General features: G+C 51.7%; 6 protein-coding genes across 6 annotated transcripts; 1 reads left to right on the top strand and 5 right to left on the bottom strand.

Annotated features, from left to right (window-relative positions):
* Positions 1–25: 25 nt before the first annotated feature.
* Positions 26–1,336, bottom strand: MRS44_005094 (uncharacterized protein; the record flags this gene model as incomplete). The annotated part of the gene is made up of 4 exons (XM_046268626.2): positions 26–281; positions 496–776; positions 828–1,054; positions 1,105–1,336. The coding sequence occupies 4 exons, from the start codon at positions 1,334–1,336 to the stop codon at positions 26–28; spliced, it is 996 nt and encodes a 331-aa protein (XP_046135744.2).
* Positions 1,337–3,681: 2,345 nt separating this feature from the next.
* On the bottom strand, positions 3,682–3,993 carry MRS44_005093 (uncharacterized protein; the record flags this gene model as incomplete). The annotated part of the gene is made up of 1 exon (XM_046273595.2): positions 3,682–3,993. One exon carries the CDS (start codon positions 3,991–3,993, stop codon positions 3,682–3,684), a length of 312 nt encoding a protein of 103 aa, XP_046135745.1.
* A 2,722-nt stretch (positions 3,994–6,715) lies between these two features.
* On the top strand, positions 6,716–8,049 carry MRS44_005092 (uncharacterized protein; the record flags this gene model as incomplete). Its single annotated transcript, XM_065622447.1, has 3 exons — positions 6,716–7,626; positions 7,686–7,828; positions 7,913–8,049. The coding sequence occupies 3 exons, from the start codon at positions 6,716–6,718 to the stop codon at positions 8,047–8,049; spliced, it is 1,191 nt and encodes a 396-aa protein (XP_065478519.1).
* A 153-nt stretch (positions 8,050–8,202) lies between these two features.
* Positions 8,203–9,288, bottom strand: MRS44_005091 (uncharacterized protein; the record flags this gene model as incomplete). Its single annotated transcript, XM_065622446.1, has 2 exons — positions 8,203–8,575; positions 8,621–9,288. 2 exons carry the CDS (start codon positions 9,286–9,288, stop codon positions 8,203–8,205), a joined length of 1,041 nt encoding a protein of 346 aa, XP_065478518.1.
* A 763-nt stretch (positions 9,289–10,051) lies between these two features.
* MRS44_005090 (uncharacterized protein) lies at positions 10,052–12,000 on the bottom strand (the record flags this gene model as incomplete). Its single annotated transcript, XM_046283192.2, has 2 exons — positions 10,052–10,570; positions 10,621–12,000. The coding sequence occupies 2 exons, from the start codon at positions 11,998–12,000 to the stop codon at positions 10,052–10,054; spliced, it is 1,899 nt and encodes a 632-aa protein (XP_046135748.1).
* A 1,744-nt stretch (positions 12,001–13,744) lies between these two features.
* Positions 13,745–15,489, bottom strand: MRS44_005089 (uncharacterized protein; the record flags this gene model as incomplete). The annotated part of the gene is made up of 4 exons (XM_046268627.2): positions 13,745–13,802; positions 13,858–15,135; positions 15,189–15,298; positions 15,361–15,489. 4 exons carry the CDS (start codon positions 15,487–15,489, stop codon positions 13,745–13,747), a joined length of 1,575 nt encoding a protein of 524 aa, XP_046135749.1.
* Between the last annotated feature and the right edge of the window lie 841 nt (positions 15,490–16,330).

The raw sequence follows: 16,330 nt of genomic DNA, 5'->3' as shown, positions 1-16,330 counted from the left end.
ATGTCGCTTCGTAGGATAGTGGGTGCTATGAAACAGCTACTGGAGCAATGGAGCAGCTGTTGGCCACCGTAGCTACAGCCTCACAGCGGCTCTTGGTCACGCTACAGCAGCTGTGCCAACCCTGAGTGAGTGCGTTGATGACACCACCTGAGCTACCGTTGAGAAGCGCGTGTTTACGACTCACCGCGAGCGCTTTCTCAGTTCCCGTGCCGAGCGTCGCGACATGAAGGGCAACGGTAGCTGGGTCGCCCAGACCAAGGACCTTGGATATTTGTGTGGTTCTTTTTGCAAAGGGAACATTTTGGATGTAAATATATAGCCCGTATCAGTACATAATAGATAATGTATACCCTTGGACGTGCGAGTGATGGGATGGGATGAGACGGGCAGTGTCACCAAAACAGCTATGTGACCGAGACAGTAGTCCTTCTATTCCTGTTCTATGCTCATCAAACTCATAAAATGACATGATCAACTCTCAAAATCATCGCTCACAGCAAAAACTCCCAAATCTTGGAAGACACAAGCACACCATCGTGCGCCGCCCGAGCTCTCGTGATGCCCTCCTCGTACATGTCCTTGTCAAAGATCTTTTGCTGATACCTCGCCTCCATAATCTCCGACATGATAAAGTCGTCAAACTCGGGGTGCGCCTGGAAGGAAATGATGCGGCCTGGCTCGTAGAGGCCTTGGACCTCGCATCGAGGGCTGCTACCTAGGCTGACGAGGCCCTTGGGGACATCCAGGACGGCGTCTCGGTGCATTTGATGCAGGCCCTGTTGCGGTTGTTAGTGCATAGAGATTATATGGGGGATGCTGAGGCATACGAGTGATGAAACACCCAGCAGCTTCTGTCCAGTCTCGTTGAGGTTGATCCTGTCAACGCAAATCTCCCATCCTCCTGGGCTTAGTCCAACATTTGCACCCAGCGCCCGACCGATAATCTGATGACCAAAGCAGATGCCGACGATCGGCTTCTTTGTAGTTGTGTATACCTTGCTGACAAAGTCGACCAACTTCAAAATCCAAGGGTCATCGTGGAAAGCAGTGAACTCTGTAAAGGTCAGCTTGCACAACTCAGAAACAAGTAGGTGTGGCACATACTGCTTCCAGTCAACAAGAAGCCATCCACATCATCGATGTTGGGATACTCTTGGGCTGTGACGACATCCCATTTGCTGAGATCAAGGCTCACGTCGCTTCCCTTCTCACCCAGACCGTCGAGACCCTTGAGAAGAAGGTCCCGAAAGATGTTCCCATACGAGCCACGCGAAGCGTTGACAGAGGGAAAGGGAGTATCACACTCCAACACAGCAAGTCGAAAGGTGCGCGTCATCGTTACCCGAATATCTCAAGAGAAGTGCTAGAAAGGTTATCCTGCCATCCATGATTCAAAGCAGCCCTACCCCGGGCCTTTAATCAAGCACCCCTCCTTCTGCCGGCCTTCGGAGACCGTTGAACAATAGCCGCCCCGACCACCGGCATTTGTCATTCGGGTTGTCCTCATTAGGAAGAATCGCGAGAGCGGAAAACGACCTCATTGGGTTGGCTTTATCTCTTTCGGTCCGCCGTTTGCCGCGACTCCACATCGAACCCCGTGTCACGCCTTCGAACCTGGGGAAGACGAGATGAAGCGCGGAGCAGATTGCAGGGCTTAGTTTATGATATCAAGATTGCGGGGAGTATTAGCTCTGAGTCACGGTACACGTGGTCTCTCGAGGTTGCCCTGTAGAAATCGAGATGTGGGAGGAGCGCGCTATCAGGTTCATGTCTGAGGCGCGCCAAGTTGGGGACATGGCTAATAGAGAGCTAGGCGGTTCCATTCATGTCCAAGTCTTTTCAATAGACGGAGAGGAACAACACATCTGCAACGTATCCGCACAGACAAGGAACACAGCCCTAGATTCTGGAGGGGAGAGGTAACTGACCGACAAGTTTACTAAACGACGACATGACAAAAAGAATCGCGAAGCATTGAAAGATGCTGAATATCTGGATATATTCCATGCAAATGAGAAGATACGGCGGCACTGGTATCGCAGAATGACGTCAGGTTGGGACTTTCTACGAAATAGTGTCCAAGTTAAACTTAGTCCGAGAAGCATTGCATTGCATAGCGGATACACAGGGTATTGTGGACTTGGATAATTGACTGCTAGGACTTGTAGGCTATAGAAACCTGTGTACTATGGGATAGATGATCATTTTAATGACAATCTGGGGGGGTTGCAGTGTCTTGAGGGCGGTCATCGTAAACTTTCCCTCGTTCTCATGGCATCAAGCAGAGGGCAACATAGCTGGAAATGGATTTTTCACATCCTCACTGATCGCATATAAGGGGTTATTCTAGTTTCTGGGTCTGAAAATGGTATTCATAAAAAAATAGTCAAAGGGGAATCAAGATAGTTACCCCATTCAGAGTCGTATTGACTGATGTAGGGTTGAATGTTCACCTGGAGACACTGACCGAATAGCCTTGAGGTCCATCGCGGCTTTCCCTAAAATAGAAGCCCATTGCCTATCGCCTTTATCTCTGCCATGTGCCCCATGACTTGGTGCTGATTTGGGGGCAGGGTTGGGAGCACCAACAAAGCCAGAACGAACAAAGAGATGAAGGATGTCCACTATGCCACAGCGAAGATATTGAAAGACGTGTGTTTTTATGCCCTTAACTAAACCAGAGATTGTAACAAAGAGATGGTTTGAGGCGTGGGATAAGCCGGATATATCATCCGAAGTGGTACGGTTTCTGAACACTACACAACGCAACGCAATCTGAATCTCTAACAACCAATTTCAACATGTCAAGCTTAGGTTCCGAAGATCAGGTGCCTATTCAAGCACCCCTCTGCAAGAGACATTTCAAAAAGTATGCACGGCGTCAGATAGAACTCGAGGTTGAAGCAGACAGCGCTGTAAAACCTGAGAAGAAAATCGAGGAGCCTCCACAGCCAACTCGGATTCAGCCAAGACGAGCCGTAAAGGACAGATACTTACGGACCACAACCGATACCAAGAAAAGAAAGGCCCGTGAGGCATTCACTGAGTCAAAGAGGGAAAGTACACGGACGGAGGACGGGTTGGAAGACAGCCACCCGTGGACCTCGTTTGCGATTTCGTTGGATCAGATGGAAACCCGAGCGATCAAACGAGCTAAAAGACGCATATATCACAACTGTCCATTTGGATCTGCGCCATGGGTATGTAATCTTTGCGTCGATGAAATCAACAAGTCGTCAAAGGAGGTTTCGTCCCCAAGGAGTCCGCCCATAGCACCGGTGGCTGATATGGCTCCCGTTGGCGAACGGCTGAAACTTCACCCACGGGGCATTTTGGATAAGGGAGGAAGATCCAAGTTTCGATGTGGGGATATGGATTGTACTATTGATGCTTGTGGGGAGACCATGTTTATGTTTCTATAGTCTTGAAGGGGAAGAGATACTAGCCTGCTGAGGTTGAATCATGGCCCTTGTATGTGCTAAATGATTTCTAGACAATGACCCTTTTCATTACTGCATCTCTACTATTTCATACGAGCGAGATTATTCTTCTTTCTGTCTCTGGATGCCCGCCTTGTATCTGCATGTGAAACTTTCTTGGGCCATCAACATCAAGGCCAACGTCGAATTATGTGGCAGTGTGCCCGGATTTCGGAATGGGAAATGCTCTCGGGCTTATGGCTTAGCCAGAAGGCTCCTTTTCTTTTTCCTTTCCATTCGGGAATGCCAACATGGTGATTCCTAGGGGAATGGCTAGTGGAAAGGGCAATGGGATGGCCGGGTTGGTCATCAGGGCGATGGCCATGGTCTGCTTCATTTGTTGCCGAGCAGCAGGGTCGTGAACGGTCTGAGCTGTACCCTCTGAAGAGGTGCTGGCTCTGGGTGAATTCGAATGGATTGTTCTGCCGCCTCCACGAGTGCCGCGTCGTCGAGGTTGATGTGTTCGCTGGCTGTTGGAGCGAGGGGTTGAGGATGGTTGTTGAGGTTGATTCATGTTTACAGATGCGCCGGCAATGTGTTAGGAAGGTGGTGATGTTGAGATTGTAGAGGAATTCATGCTATTGACAGACTTTAAACGCGAATCTATATACTTGGAGTCATCTTGGGTTGTAACAGCAATCAGGCCATGACAGATTGGTCGTGTCTCGATTGGGTTTCAAGATGTTGCCGAGCTCTGGGGAAATAGATGTGATATAGGTACGGATTGATAACATGCCGCTGTGTTGTTATTCTACCTGTTAAGTGCTTTACTGTGTGTTGCTTCAGTTGCGTTTCAGGGCTCCATCACTACGTCTTGGCATCACAGCGTCAACCCCAAGCTAGGACTGGGAATGGCTTCAAACCTTCAATAGCAAAGAAAGCTAAACTATGGATATGTACTAAGCGATTGATTCCTGGCCAAATTCACGACCAGAACCACATGGTTCCTCGCGAGAATAAAATGGACACCCAATTGGACCCTGCCTCGATGCTGTGAAGCCCGACTTGCGAACCCCGCCCCGATGGCGCGGATTTTGCATCGGCAACCTCGCGTAAGAGGGGCACGAGAGGGGTGCAATCGGGGACCCGAGAAGATAATGGTTGGTGGATTGGAAGTTGTCTCGGAAGAGTTCCATGTCCGTCATCCATGCCGACAGGGGTGTTCAGGGATGTCTCATCTGGAGATGATGTTCTTCAAGCGTGTCTTGACAAATGGTAGACGAGCTGTGAAACTTGGCACGAGAAGTTGGATCGGAGCTCGCGATAGTGACGCATCTTTTGGTGGCGGTCAATCAAGTGGCAAAGAAGGGTCTTGCCTTGCTGTTCGGACGAGTGGGACAGTAACTTAACTCCAGTGGACACCTGAAGATGGTTCTCGCAAGAGAAGCGTGATTCCATTCACGAATGACAAGGAACAGCAAGCAAGGTTTCTGTCTGCCTAGTCTGTCATGAGCGTATCCTCGAGAAGCTTCTCGATGCTCCGACACGGAACTTTGTTATCTCGTACCACAACTACAGCTACCTACAGCACAAATGACCCCATCACGCGGCATCCAAAGGTTCAAGCCACCGCCAAAATCACTCAAAAGCGCCCCATCTCAGATCGCCAACCAGCGCCCGGCGACCCCTCATCCCACGTTGATCCCGCATCAGCCGGTGGATCTTTGACGCACAAAACACGCAGACGCACAAAGGCCGCAGCCTCTATATAAGGCCCTGCAGATTCCTTTCCTTGCCGTTTTTCTTTCTTCAGCAGCGATTCAAACTGTCAAACAAACAAAAAAACTTTAAATCTCTTTCAACTTTCGGTTTAACACCCAACCCTCACAAAACAATCACAATGGCTGGCGACTGCGGATGCTCTGGCGCTTCTAGCTGCAACTGCGGCTCTAGCTGTAAGTCATCTTCTTGACCCTGACCCTTGACATCTCGCTAACACCATCTCAGGCTCTTGCTCTGGCTGCAAATAAACAGCTCAAACCACCCTCTCTCACCACAACCATGATCGAAAATCATTGAGATACCACTCCCCCTGTGGCACTTGTCACTATTCTTCCCCCTTGTCTGAGACGTTGGGTCGTTCTTGTTGGTGTCTGTCTAGATTCGGGCGTTGTCTTTTTGACGAAACGGAAAAACGAGTTTATGTGGATTCACGAACGGTTGGGTTTTGGAACATCTTGTGGTTGGGAATTTGGGGTTCACTAGCTTCTAGTCCATCATTGGAAACAAAAAACATTTCTTTTGTCGAGATTATCTCGAGTATCGCTTGTGTTGCTTCACCTGGTGAACATGAGATGGTTTCGCATAGGCATCTCAGCTACCGTCAACCGTCAACATGCCTTTGACATTTTTATGGTGATCCTTCCGATTAATACAAGAGGGATTGTTCTTATATCATCGATTTGCCATGTACGTGAGTGGTTATTGGCGCGCATTAACTGGCAATCGAGTACGAGTTCACAACCTCAGTCGCATTCACCCTACCTCCGTTCAACCTTTCCCGGATTGACTATGTTAAATGTATGGGCAATCATGCCTTCCTCGCGTCTATAGTGCCTTCACGATCCATGTGATACGTATTTGTGTCACGGCCTCTTCACGGGCATTAGGTGTTGGGATAGCTCGTGGTATGTTGCCTAAGTATGCATTCGTCAATTGAACAACTCAAGCGACGTGATTCTTGGCCTGGGCTAGCCTGGACATTCACTCACCTCTGAGATCCACGGGTGCAAGAAAAAGTAAATGTCTAGGTGGTCAAGGCGACCTCCTTCTTCGTCCTTTGTGCCCTCTCAAATCCTGTGATCCATCAGAAGGCATCCGCGACATCTTTCACTCATTTCAATACCTTGATTTTGCTGTAATGCCGCTATAGCATTGATACTATAGGCCATATCAGATGGAAGCCTGCCTCTTGGTGATGAAAACTGACGAAAGAACCCCTCCAGTAACTGATGTGGGATGAATACAGACAGCAGTATAAATTCTCTCCATTTCTCGTGTGATAAAAGCACCGCCTTGATCAACTATCTCATTCGACGACCAAGGAATATCTCTCATCGCCCCATACACTCGCCTGTCCATGATGTCCAGTCAGTGGAACATGAGAAGCAAGAGAAACTGAGACCCTTTCCATATACCAGGCAACGCAAAAAGACTGAAAGAGTTCTAAAGCCTGAATACCGAAAGCACAGCGAGTATCATAGACACCTCAGGGCAACCAAGCCTCGCCGTCAACCATGCGTGGCCAGAAGAACCGCCCGAATCGAGGACGCAAACCTCCCAACAGCCTGGATGGACGCAACACGTCGTCAAATCCTCGATATCTCGGTCCTTATCCGGTGACCAACCCTCCCGAGAGGAACCCGGAGCCCGGATCTCCGAATATTCCCAACAACCTAGATGGACGCAACCCATTGTCTAATCCTCAATATCTCGGCCCTTATCTAGTAACCAACCCTCGCGAGGGGAACCCTCAACCCGGATCGCCGAGTGTTCTCAACCCAAAGGAACACAGTACCCAAGTGCATCCTCGAAATATCGCCAGTCGCCCAGCGGCCAACATTCAGAAGGGGAAATTTGGAAAGGGGCGACCCCAGAACCATGGCACTCACCCAGTGGCTTTCCACCCCAAGGTGGCCTCCCCAGAGCCACAACTCGAGCGTCCCGAAGTCCTTGATCCAAAGGAATTGCAACCCTCAGCATACCCCAAAATATTCCACACTCCTAACCCCAGCCCTACTGCCGTTCGTCTGACCGTCTATTTACTACGGCGAGTCAACCAAGAAAGACCCGCCCTCTCTCGCCGTTACTCGACTGGCGAGCTCCCAGTCCGCGACAAACTGGCCAATACATTCGTCATGGGCATCCCGAAGCAGCGATTTGGCGTCGGCGGGAGAAGGGACTCTACCGCGAGTGCCCCTCCTGTGATGACAGCAGAATACTGCGGCGACCCTTATCGTACGGCCATCAAGGAGAGGTTGGCAGCAGGCAAACCCAGAGCTCCTCCTGGCACCGAGTTCGAGATCAATAGCCGTATATACCATATGGCCGCTGAAAATGCTAAGATGTCGTCGGAAATGCACAAGGGGCAAGGGCCCGGCTTAATAAAGCAGGCTTTGTCTAGCATTGCCGGCATGGCCTACGAAATGTACGTGTTTGCCTGCCCCGAAATACTCTGTCCGATGAGTTGCTAACCTATTGCAAAAGAGTTGCGACGCTTCGGACGACGATGCGAGATCGTTGGGTTGGGTACGATGAGTTTGCTACTTACCCTGGGCACTGCCAAGCAATTGAGTACGATAAATCTATGATGAGGGGATTCATCGGGGAGGGCAATGCCAACCATGACAGTAAGTTGATCTCTACCTATCAGCCCACCAGACATTGGGTCAGTTACTAACGATTCGCACTCAGTTGAGCACTCCCCCGCGTAGTCCTTGGCCGAATCGCCAGAAAGGTCGAGGTCGAGGTCGAGGTCGAGGTCGCGGCAGAGTATCTGGTGGTTGCCGCGGAGGGCATGTGCAAAAGTCTTGGCAGAAACCCAAGACGAACCGACTTTTTGAAAATATAGAGGAGATCAAGCCGGGTATCTAGTACGGTTGCAGTTGGAGCAGAGATCAGAGTCTCTGCCATGGTAGAGGCATCGGTGTGTTAGGGTAGACTGAATCACATCCTGTCAACAGAGCCACGGCGCTCCCCCTGAAGGAAACAACTCCCAAGTCCCTCAAAGAGAACCTCTTCTATCATCACCAACACCCCATGGCACAAACGTCCCATACGTCATACCCCTCTCAACATCCAAACCTCCCTCCTCACTCAGCTCAGCCTTCCACACCACAGCAGCTCTGATGAAGCCAAACAGTGCAAGACCCCAAAGCATCACATTGCATCCCATCAAGACACCCTTGACCTCGGGACTTTGCTCTTGAAAAAAGCGTGCCCAGAGAACGACGCTTGCAGCGGTCGTAACGGCGAGAATGAGGGATTGAAGATATAAGAGGGCAACGGATGAAAGGAGCTTCACCTCGTGGGCGAGGAGAGTGGCGGAGCACAGGAGCAAGAGTGTGACGAGAATAGGATCGACGAACGTCCAGAGCCTACAGTGGTTAGATGAGTCTAGCATACCAAGGGCCATCTCTTACCATTCGGTAAAGTCACTCGCGGGCTCATCCTCCTTCCACACAGTAACCCACATGAGAGCACTAAAAACACCAAGGGAAACAGCAAACTGCGTCACGAGAACGAATCCGTGAATAGCAGAGCTGATGATCCATCTTCCTTCAAGCCGAACTATAGTGACGGGAACATGACGACCATCGTAGCTATGCTGCTTATTGTCCATTCGCGATGTGGACTGTTGGACTGACTCCTCCCATCCACGGACATCGCAGCTATCGTCTTCGTCGTTGCTCACCCAGCGTGGGAAAGGCGTCAAGGGTGGTGTCCCTCCTCTATCCAGAGTCAAAGGCCCTCGAACAGTCTCAGTAGAATCAGCCCTCTCCTCAGGTGGTTCCGAACGAATAGATCCATAATCAGCAGAAACAAGCGACGCGCTGAGCGGCGGAGCTAGAAAGTCGGGCGACGGGCCGGAATAGTTGCGTTGCTGAGTGATGGTGGTACTGCGAACAGGAGAAACAAGAGACGAGGGCGCTGATTGCCGTGCGGGGGAGGGCCTTGCGGGCGAACGTCTCACGGGCGAAGTGATGCTTCGAGAAGTCGGAGGAGCGAGTTCGGGTGCGAGAGAGATTGTGAGGTTGCTTGCGCGAGTGCTTCTCTTCTTGCGAATCGGGCCTCGGAGCGGAGGCTCCATCTTGGAGATTTTTGGAGCCGAGATTAAACAATAATCTCGTTTGAGAAGCAAGAGAGAAGGTCAGATAATTCGTGTTTTAAAAAAAGCATCAATGTTGTGCAATGTTGACCAAGCGACAGTCGCCAACACTGACGAACACTGGCAAAGTGCAAAGGGTCGGACTGCCAACTCATAAACCCACGAAACAACCTCGGTCAAGGACAAACAGAAAACGTCATATGAAAGGAACCGTTACTTGCACTGCACGACTGAGAGTGCTACCACCAAAAATCTGCCTTTATTCCGAGTGTGACAAACTCTTGCACCGTGTATCCCCCTGAGGCGCCATCGTTGAGTCGCACTACAAGCCCGTTCTTTGTTCTAGACTCTAGACATGGTCATCACGCCGGTGCTAATTTGATTCCCACTAGGGCGTCATGAGGCCATAGCTGTGCGAAGGGAGACACCCAATGCCGTTTCCCTTTGTCCTGTAACAGAAATGCAGTCAATCAAAGACTTGGTATTCGTCATATCCTTCTCCTTGCCGTCGTTATCTTACACCCATCCATCCATCCATCCATCACATACCTAGACAACCTTCCATACGCCGTTCCCTCGTACCTAGCCATGAGTACCAATAAATCAGTCGCGCCTGTGAACCACAGTTCAGAATTACCTGCAAAGCACCGTCGACCCAGATAATAAAACAAACTCGCCTGCAAAAACCCGTCAACGCCGATGACCTGGCCGTGGTAATGCCGCTGTCAAAGTACCCGTCGCGTCGTCACTCAAGGCTCATTCGTGCTTCGTCGCCAATCCCCCACTGTCCGCCCGGTTTGCCCTGTTTCTGGATCTCCAGTGCAAGAGTTGTTCCAAGGGAGCTCGCGTCATCGTCGTTGTACAAGCTGCTGGTCCTACTGGCCCTCCTAGTACGTTCTTTATCCGTGACGGATCGGTCAGCGACACGCTTCCGCATTAATGGCGACCGGAAGAATGATCTTGAAGATGTCGAGTGTACTGACAGGGAATCCTCTGCTGCTTTGGAACTCGCGTCGTCGATGCTGAGGTCCTCGGCGTGGGCCTGGTCGGCCGCGTCGGGTCGTGTGGGAACCATGGTTTCGTTGCTCGAGTTGTATTGTTGAGTCCTCAACTTGGCCACCGTGGGAGAGTCCTTGGCTTCTACCGCATCACCGGCGTGAGCATCCTGTGACTGGTCCACTTCAACCAACTCGGCATCACGATACCACTTCCGTCGTCTCGTCCATCGGCTCCAACCATCCTGGCCTCGCTGTCCGTTTTGCCACTGCGAGCGTTAGTGTCCTTGCTCAAACCATATCAGTTGTCCTTGCGTACCTTGTTATCATAGAAGATCCATCCATTCTTACCCTCTTCTCCATCATAGTCGACGGCCCCCTGATCGTCGGTCACTCCATCAACACGCCAACGGCCGCTCTGAACCCATCGCCACTCCATACGGCTCCCGTCTTCCACCTCGGGTAACTCAAAGTCATCCTTTGCAGGTACCGGGTTATTATGCTCGTCTGTCCACGCAGGTCGTTCATATGCGAAAAGATTATTCGTCCACCCGAGACCTAGCCAACGTCGTTGATTCTCGTAGATGATAAACGTGAACTTGACACCTGCAGTCTTGGCGTGGCCATTCCTTCGTCCATGGTTTGTCGAAAAACTTGAAGACTTGCCCAGAGCCTTTGTAAGTTCCGACTCTTGAGCCACACGTTCTGAGCCCTTGGTAGCAGCCACTGCCAAATCTTTTCGGAATGGCTTTTCGGGTGTGTCAAACTGAAGTCCGGTGATCCCGGCCGCAAGCCGCCGCACCATGGAGCTTCTCCAAAGGATAGCCCTCGAAACCCTCATAACTCTTGCATGCCACGTCAAAATGATTGTGCCAGCGACAAGTATAACCCGCCTCGTGGTGATGACCCTCCATGGTGGCACAGTCAGAGCGATCCAAACGGGTGTGATTATTAGGAGGCGCATGAAGATGACGGTCACGGCCGGTCGAGTCGTAGCACTGGTCGGTGTTCTCTGGGTGCTGAGGAAATCTGTCATGTCGAGGAGAGGCTCCAGAAGGACATTGCATCTCCCAGTGAACTCCTTGAGGGTCTCGACAATCTCATCCAATGTCTTTTGGTGCTTGGTATTGGTGACCTCGGAGTTTCCCCTAACATGCTTCGACTGCTTCTCGCTGACGCTGGGCTTCCCCTTTTGGTGGCTGGCCTCACCAGTCTGAGTTGCGCCTTGGGACGCAGTATCTCTGTGTTGGCTTCGAGGTTCGGCCCACCCACTACTACTGAGAGGGCTGTATCTTCGGCCGTACATGCCAGCAATAAGGGCCACGCCAACCATGACAGGCCCAGCCCATGTCACTAGCACATCTCCATAGAGAACGACGGCCCAGAAGAAGCAGACTAATAGGAAGCTCTGCCACGGATCTCCGGTGCTCCAGGTGAGCAGCCCCGCTAGGTTGTTTAACGGGAGTAGAAAGGGGTGGCTATAGGCAAGGGCTCGGGTGATCTGGGGCGGAGTCGCAAGGAGCAGCGGGCTCTTTTGATGGACGAGGATGGTTGATCGACGGGAGGATCGAGAAGGAGTGTTTGCGGAGAGGGTTACGGGAGAAAAGGTTGCATAGGTCGGGGGCGCGCCGCCAGTCGAGGGATGGGATTCGTAGGAGGGAGGCGATGCGCCGAGGGAGGCATCGTCGCGGGAAGACATGGGCGACGATCCAAGATGGGACAGCCAAGGGGTATCCTGGGATGGTTGAACAGTCAGCAGCAAGTTCCAGAGATAAAGTGAAGCTATCGCCGATGAATCCGAGGCGGTAAGACAGAGAGAGGGAGAGGTGTTCTCTGTCCCCGTGCTCGCTCGGTTCCGTGAACGCTCAGCCAGGCCGCGTCGCGACGTCAGAGGGTCACAAATCAAGTCACTAACAGTGGAGGCTAATAAAGAGCTTGGGGACGGTATATGTCATGGGGGGCGCCACTTTTAGCTGATGGGGCCTGCTAGGGCTGTCCGTGCCGACGGGATAGACTGGGGGACGGCAGGGGGGCAGTTGTGCAGAAGAGAAAGAAGTGAAGAGGGAGGAAAAAGACGGCAGTCGTGGTGGTGATAATGATGATGATGACATTTATGAAAGAGACAACTCACAAAGGCAGCCATCTACACGGCCTCAAAGTCTCCTGTCCTGTCCTTGCTAGGTGCTGCTACCCACTGTAAGCCACTGGGCGATATCCAGGCGTCATTACTGTACCCCAGGTACTTTGGGCCATGTACCTTCTGGAAGTGTGCCCCGCGACGTCAGCGACTCTTGTGACTCCAGGGCCCTCTTGAGCAGCATGTCTCGCAGGTGGCAAGAAACTCTTTTTTCACCTAACCGGATCAAAAGGAAAGAAACAAAAAAGGAGAGTGATGAGGGTAGATGGAAATCAGATTCGAAAACGGAAAGAGCCACGAATTGTTAAAGTCCTCCCGTCCGAAACCGTCCCACGTGAGCCCTTTCAACTGGCGCGGCGCAGTCAGAAAGTCATTCCCTACTTCTGCCTGTCACATGCAAAAACAACCCTTCGGCTTTGCACGAGCTTGCTAAGATGAAGTTTTGCCGAACCAAGACCAGAAACAAGACGCTATTGTCTTGCTTTAGCGGGGATATTGCCCTTATTTATTAGCAGGGAACTTGGTAGAACATGCACGAGGAGATGATCTTGACTCGCTTCTTCAGTTCAAGATCCCATTTTGCGGGGTTCAACCCGAGGTGTCCGGAGACCTCCTCCTCCGCGTAATCCGCTCTTGGCGACTTGACGGACATGGCTGCAGACCCGTCAGCTCGGTAGAAGGATTATGCAGGTGAAGATGCCTGAAATGGGCTCAATGAGGAAACCAGAACCGCCCAACAGGCATGCCCCGTTATAGTACAGTCCAATGTTCTTGAAGGATGCTATCACGAACACTTTCAAACTTGTGCCGTCCTTGGGCAGAAAAGCAGAAAGGAGTAGAGGAATGAACTTCTCGTGATCTTGGGAGTTTCTGTGTAAGTTGAACTCTGGTTAGAGATAAAACTAATGCCCTGGTAAAAAAAAAAAAAACAGCAATGATTCGTGTCTATTGTCAACAAGGACGCTGCAACTCAACATACGGCGTGGCCGCTCCAGGGCCAACCCCAATCACCGTCCCATGCCTTGCAATCATCCCAATTCACTGAACGGCTTAACCTCATAGATTTCGCGGATAGATTTCACTTGGTTCCATAGGTGGGAAGAGAGAGCTCTAGGGCATGAAGCATTACCTAGTCGTGTGCACCTGTTACAAGGAGAAACATCTCACTATGCCCGCACCAACGCCATACGCCGTATAACCAAGTCAACATGCTCACCCACCCATAAACAGAAAGCCGCTCATGGATTGAGCCGCCTAAGGGGTTAAGGTCATCCTTGAACATCCAGTAGTGGCTGGTAATATCTTGCTACGCCTCCTCATTCTCCTGGACAGGCTCTTCTTCCACTATCTTGCAGGTCACATATCTGCGTCAACAGTTAGCAAAAACTTCTCAAAAGGAAAATGTCTCGTAAAACCTACCGAGGCTTCATCGTGTCCATCGCAGCAAGAATAATAGCCCCCGTCGCCACAAGTGGCGTGACCTGACCAAACCCGCGCACGTCGTTCTCAGGGTTAGACGAAAACTCATCCGACTCCATCCACTCCGAGTCGGCGATCCAGCTCCTCAGGTGAAAGATGCGGCGAGTCGCGACTATGTAGATGATGCCGCAGCATAGCCACGAGACGAGCCACCACGCCATGATGAGCCACGTCTTGGCGGGCAGGCTTCGAAGCCCTTTGGTCTCGTCGTCGGTATGGGATCCTCGTGGGGGGCCGTTTGTGCGGAACTTGAAGAACTGGTACACTCTGATAATCAGGGTGATCACAAAGATGATGCAGATGATCAGATATGACAGCAAGTCCAGCTCTGAAAACGGCTGGCTGGTTGAGACGAGCTTGCCAACTTTGCTGTATTGGTTATCGGAGAGATGGGTAAAGTTGTGCAGACTCTGCTCCTGCATGAAACAGATGGCGTTGAACAAGATCAAGCTATCCTTTCTTTCGTCCGGGGGCCAAGATTCAGTCGTCCAGCCCGTTCTGCGTTGCCAGATGAACACAAACATCAGGAAGATCAGGACTCCTGTGAAGCAGCAGATTCTGATGATTCCCGCCGGCTTTGAGCGCCAGAAGTTGCGCACCAGCGTAAAGGCCAGGAGAAAATTTGTACAAGCGATCAGACTCAGCCAGACGACGACGTTCATGTGGTACTGTGAAGTGGTGCATTTGCTCCGGGACGCAAAGCTGAGACCGAGAGCCAGAGCAATGAGGATCTGCGAATCAGGGATGCAGAGCATGATGGCTTCCAACATGTCGTATCGTGTCTCTGAGAGGGTGTTGCGGTCTGAAAAGTCCTGGAGCTGAGACAGACTGATCATGATGGTGCTTCGCTTTTTTGTGGCCGATGGCTTTGCTACCGCCTGCTCAACGTTTCTCTGTGTAATGGGGCGGTAGTAGATGGTGCCTTTTGGTCGGGAGCCACGCCAGTGATGGCGAGGACTTCTTGCGTGAGCCGGTCGCTGGGCGCGACGCTCGGGTCTTTCTGGGTGATCATCGTAGTAGGTTGCAGCAGATCCCCTTTCGGTGTGCGAATGCCCGGGAGAGTGTTCTGGGTGGTCCTGGAGGGGGACTTGTTCGTAACCTGTGTTCGATGCCAATGTGGTCGACGAATTCGCGTGGTGTATCAAGGGCTGGCTGTCGGCTGGAAGCTCGACAGGAATTTGATTCGGGCTGGGAACAAGATTTCGCAGGACAGGGCGTCTATAAAGGAATCAGCACCACCTTCAACTCGTCCTTTCTAGAACCTCTCTCACCTCCGAAGAAATCGATAAACGCCTGGGACGCGGTCGAGGATCAAGGCCATGCCAATGATCAAGCTCACAAACAGGCCAAACCCGGTGGGAATAACCAGAGCCAAGACGGTCTAAGCCTCTTGTCAGTTTCAATGCCCAGACGAACCCCAAGTCTTGGCCGAAAGGAACTCACGCCGATCCCCGCAACATCAGCGTTGGGCTTGAACTCGCCGCGGGTGACATTGCCGACACTGCTCACGCTGCCATCCTGCCCAAACTGGATCGTGCAGTTGACGTAGTAGCCCGCGCACCTATGGCCCATGGTGTCGAGGGAGGAAGATGTGAATCGTAGCCTTGCCGGGGGAGCAATCGGTGGGACATGTTTGCTTTATTATAGTCCTACCAAGGTCCTGTGCAGGGGGAAGAGCTGAAAAACGCCACAGCCTGGTCAATATGGCCTCAAATGAGATAGTTCAGAGCCTTGGGAGAAGCCCTCTGCAGTATTATGGGGCCTTGGGGGCGGCTGTTTGGCTGCAGACTCTCGGCTAGAGAAGCAGGCTCTGGAGAGTCTGGACTCTTGATTGTGTGTGTGCGATGGAGGATTGGCATAGCCTCCACCAAGAAACGCCGAGGGGAACACATCCATAGGGCTGCAGCCGATGCAAGGCACTTCTGGAAATAGAGCCTTGGGGATTCTTGATCGAGGCTGAGCCGAGCTGTCTCGAGTCGATTTCTCCCTACATCGTGTCTGTCTGTTTGCGTTTCTGTAGGGTTGAGATGTCTCAGCTCAGAGCCTGATTTTCAAGTCGCCGAGCTGAGATGCAGGAATGGAGTCTGGACTTCCCATCCCCGGTCTATTGGGATCCAGCCCAGAAACTAGTCGATTTAACCTTAAGATAAGGCCAGGCAGGTCCGATACCTTCTTCGCGTACACTTCGATCAAACGCAAGGCACACTCGTGCGCAAAGGATGCTCGTGTCGTCCCGTTCCGTCCACATCGAGGGAGCTGCTGCGCACAACTGGGCTTTGCCAGGATTAATGTAACATGTTAGCCACAAAACGCCCAAGTTTGTTTGCGACTCACGTGTGCCCAACCTGCGATACTCTCTAAGACAACACCAAAAGTCGGGGCTGAAGCGCTTGTCACACCCGCGGCCAACGGA

This window comes from Fusarium solani (assembly GCF_023522795.1).
Source record: "Fusarium solani strain SB1 chromosome Unknown bctg00000002, whole genome shotgun sequence".
NCBI classification, from domain to species: Eukaryota; Fungi; Ascomycota; class Sordariomycetes; order Hypocreales; family Nectriaceae; genus Fusarium; species Fusarium solani.
Note: the sequence above shows the minus strand (reverse complement) of the source record. Positions and strands in the feature narration are given on the sequence as shown.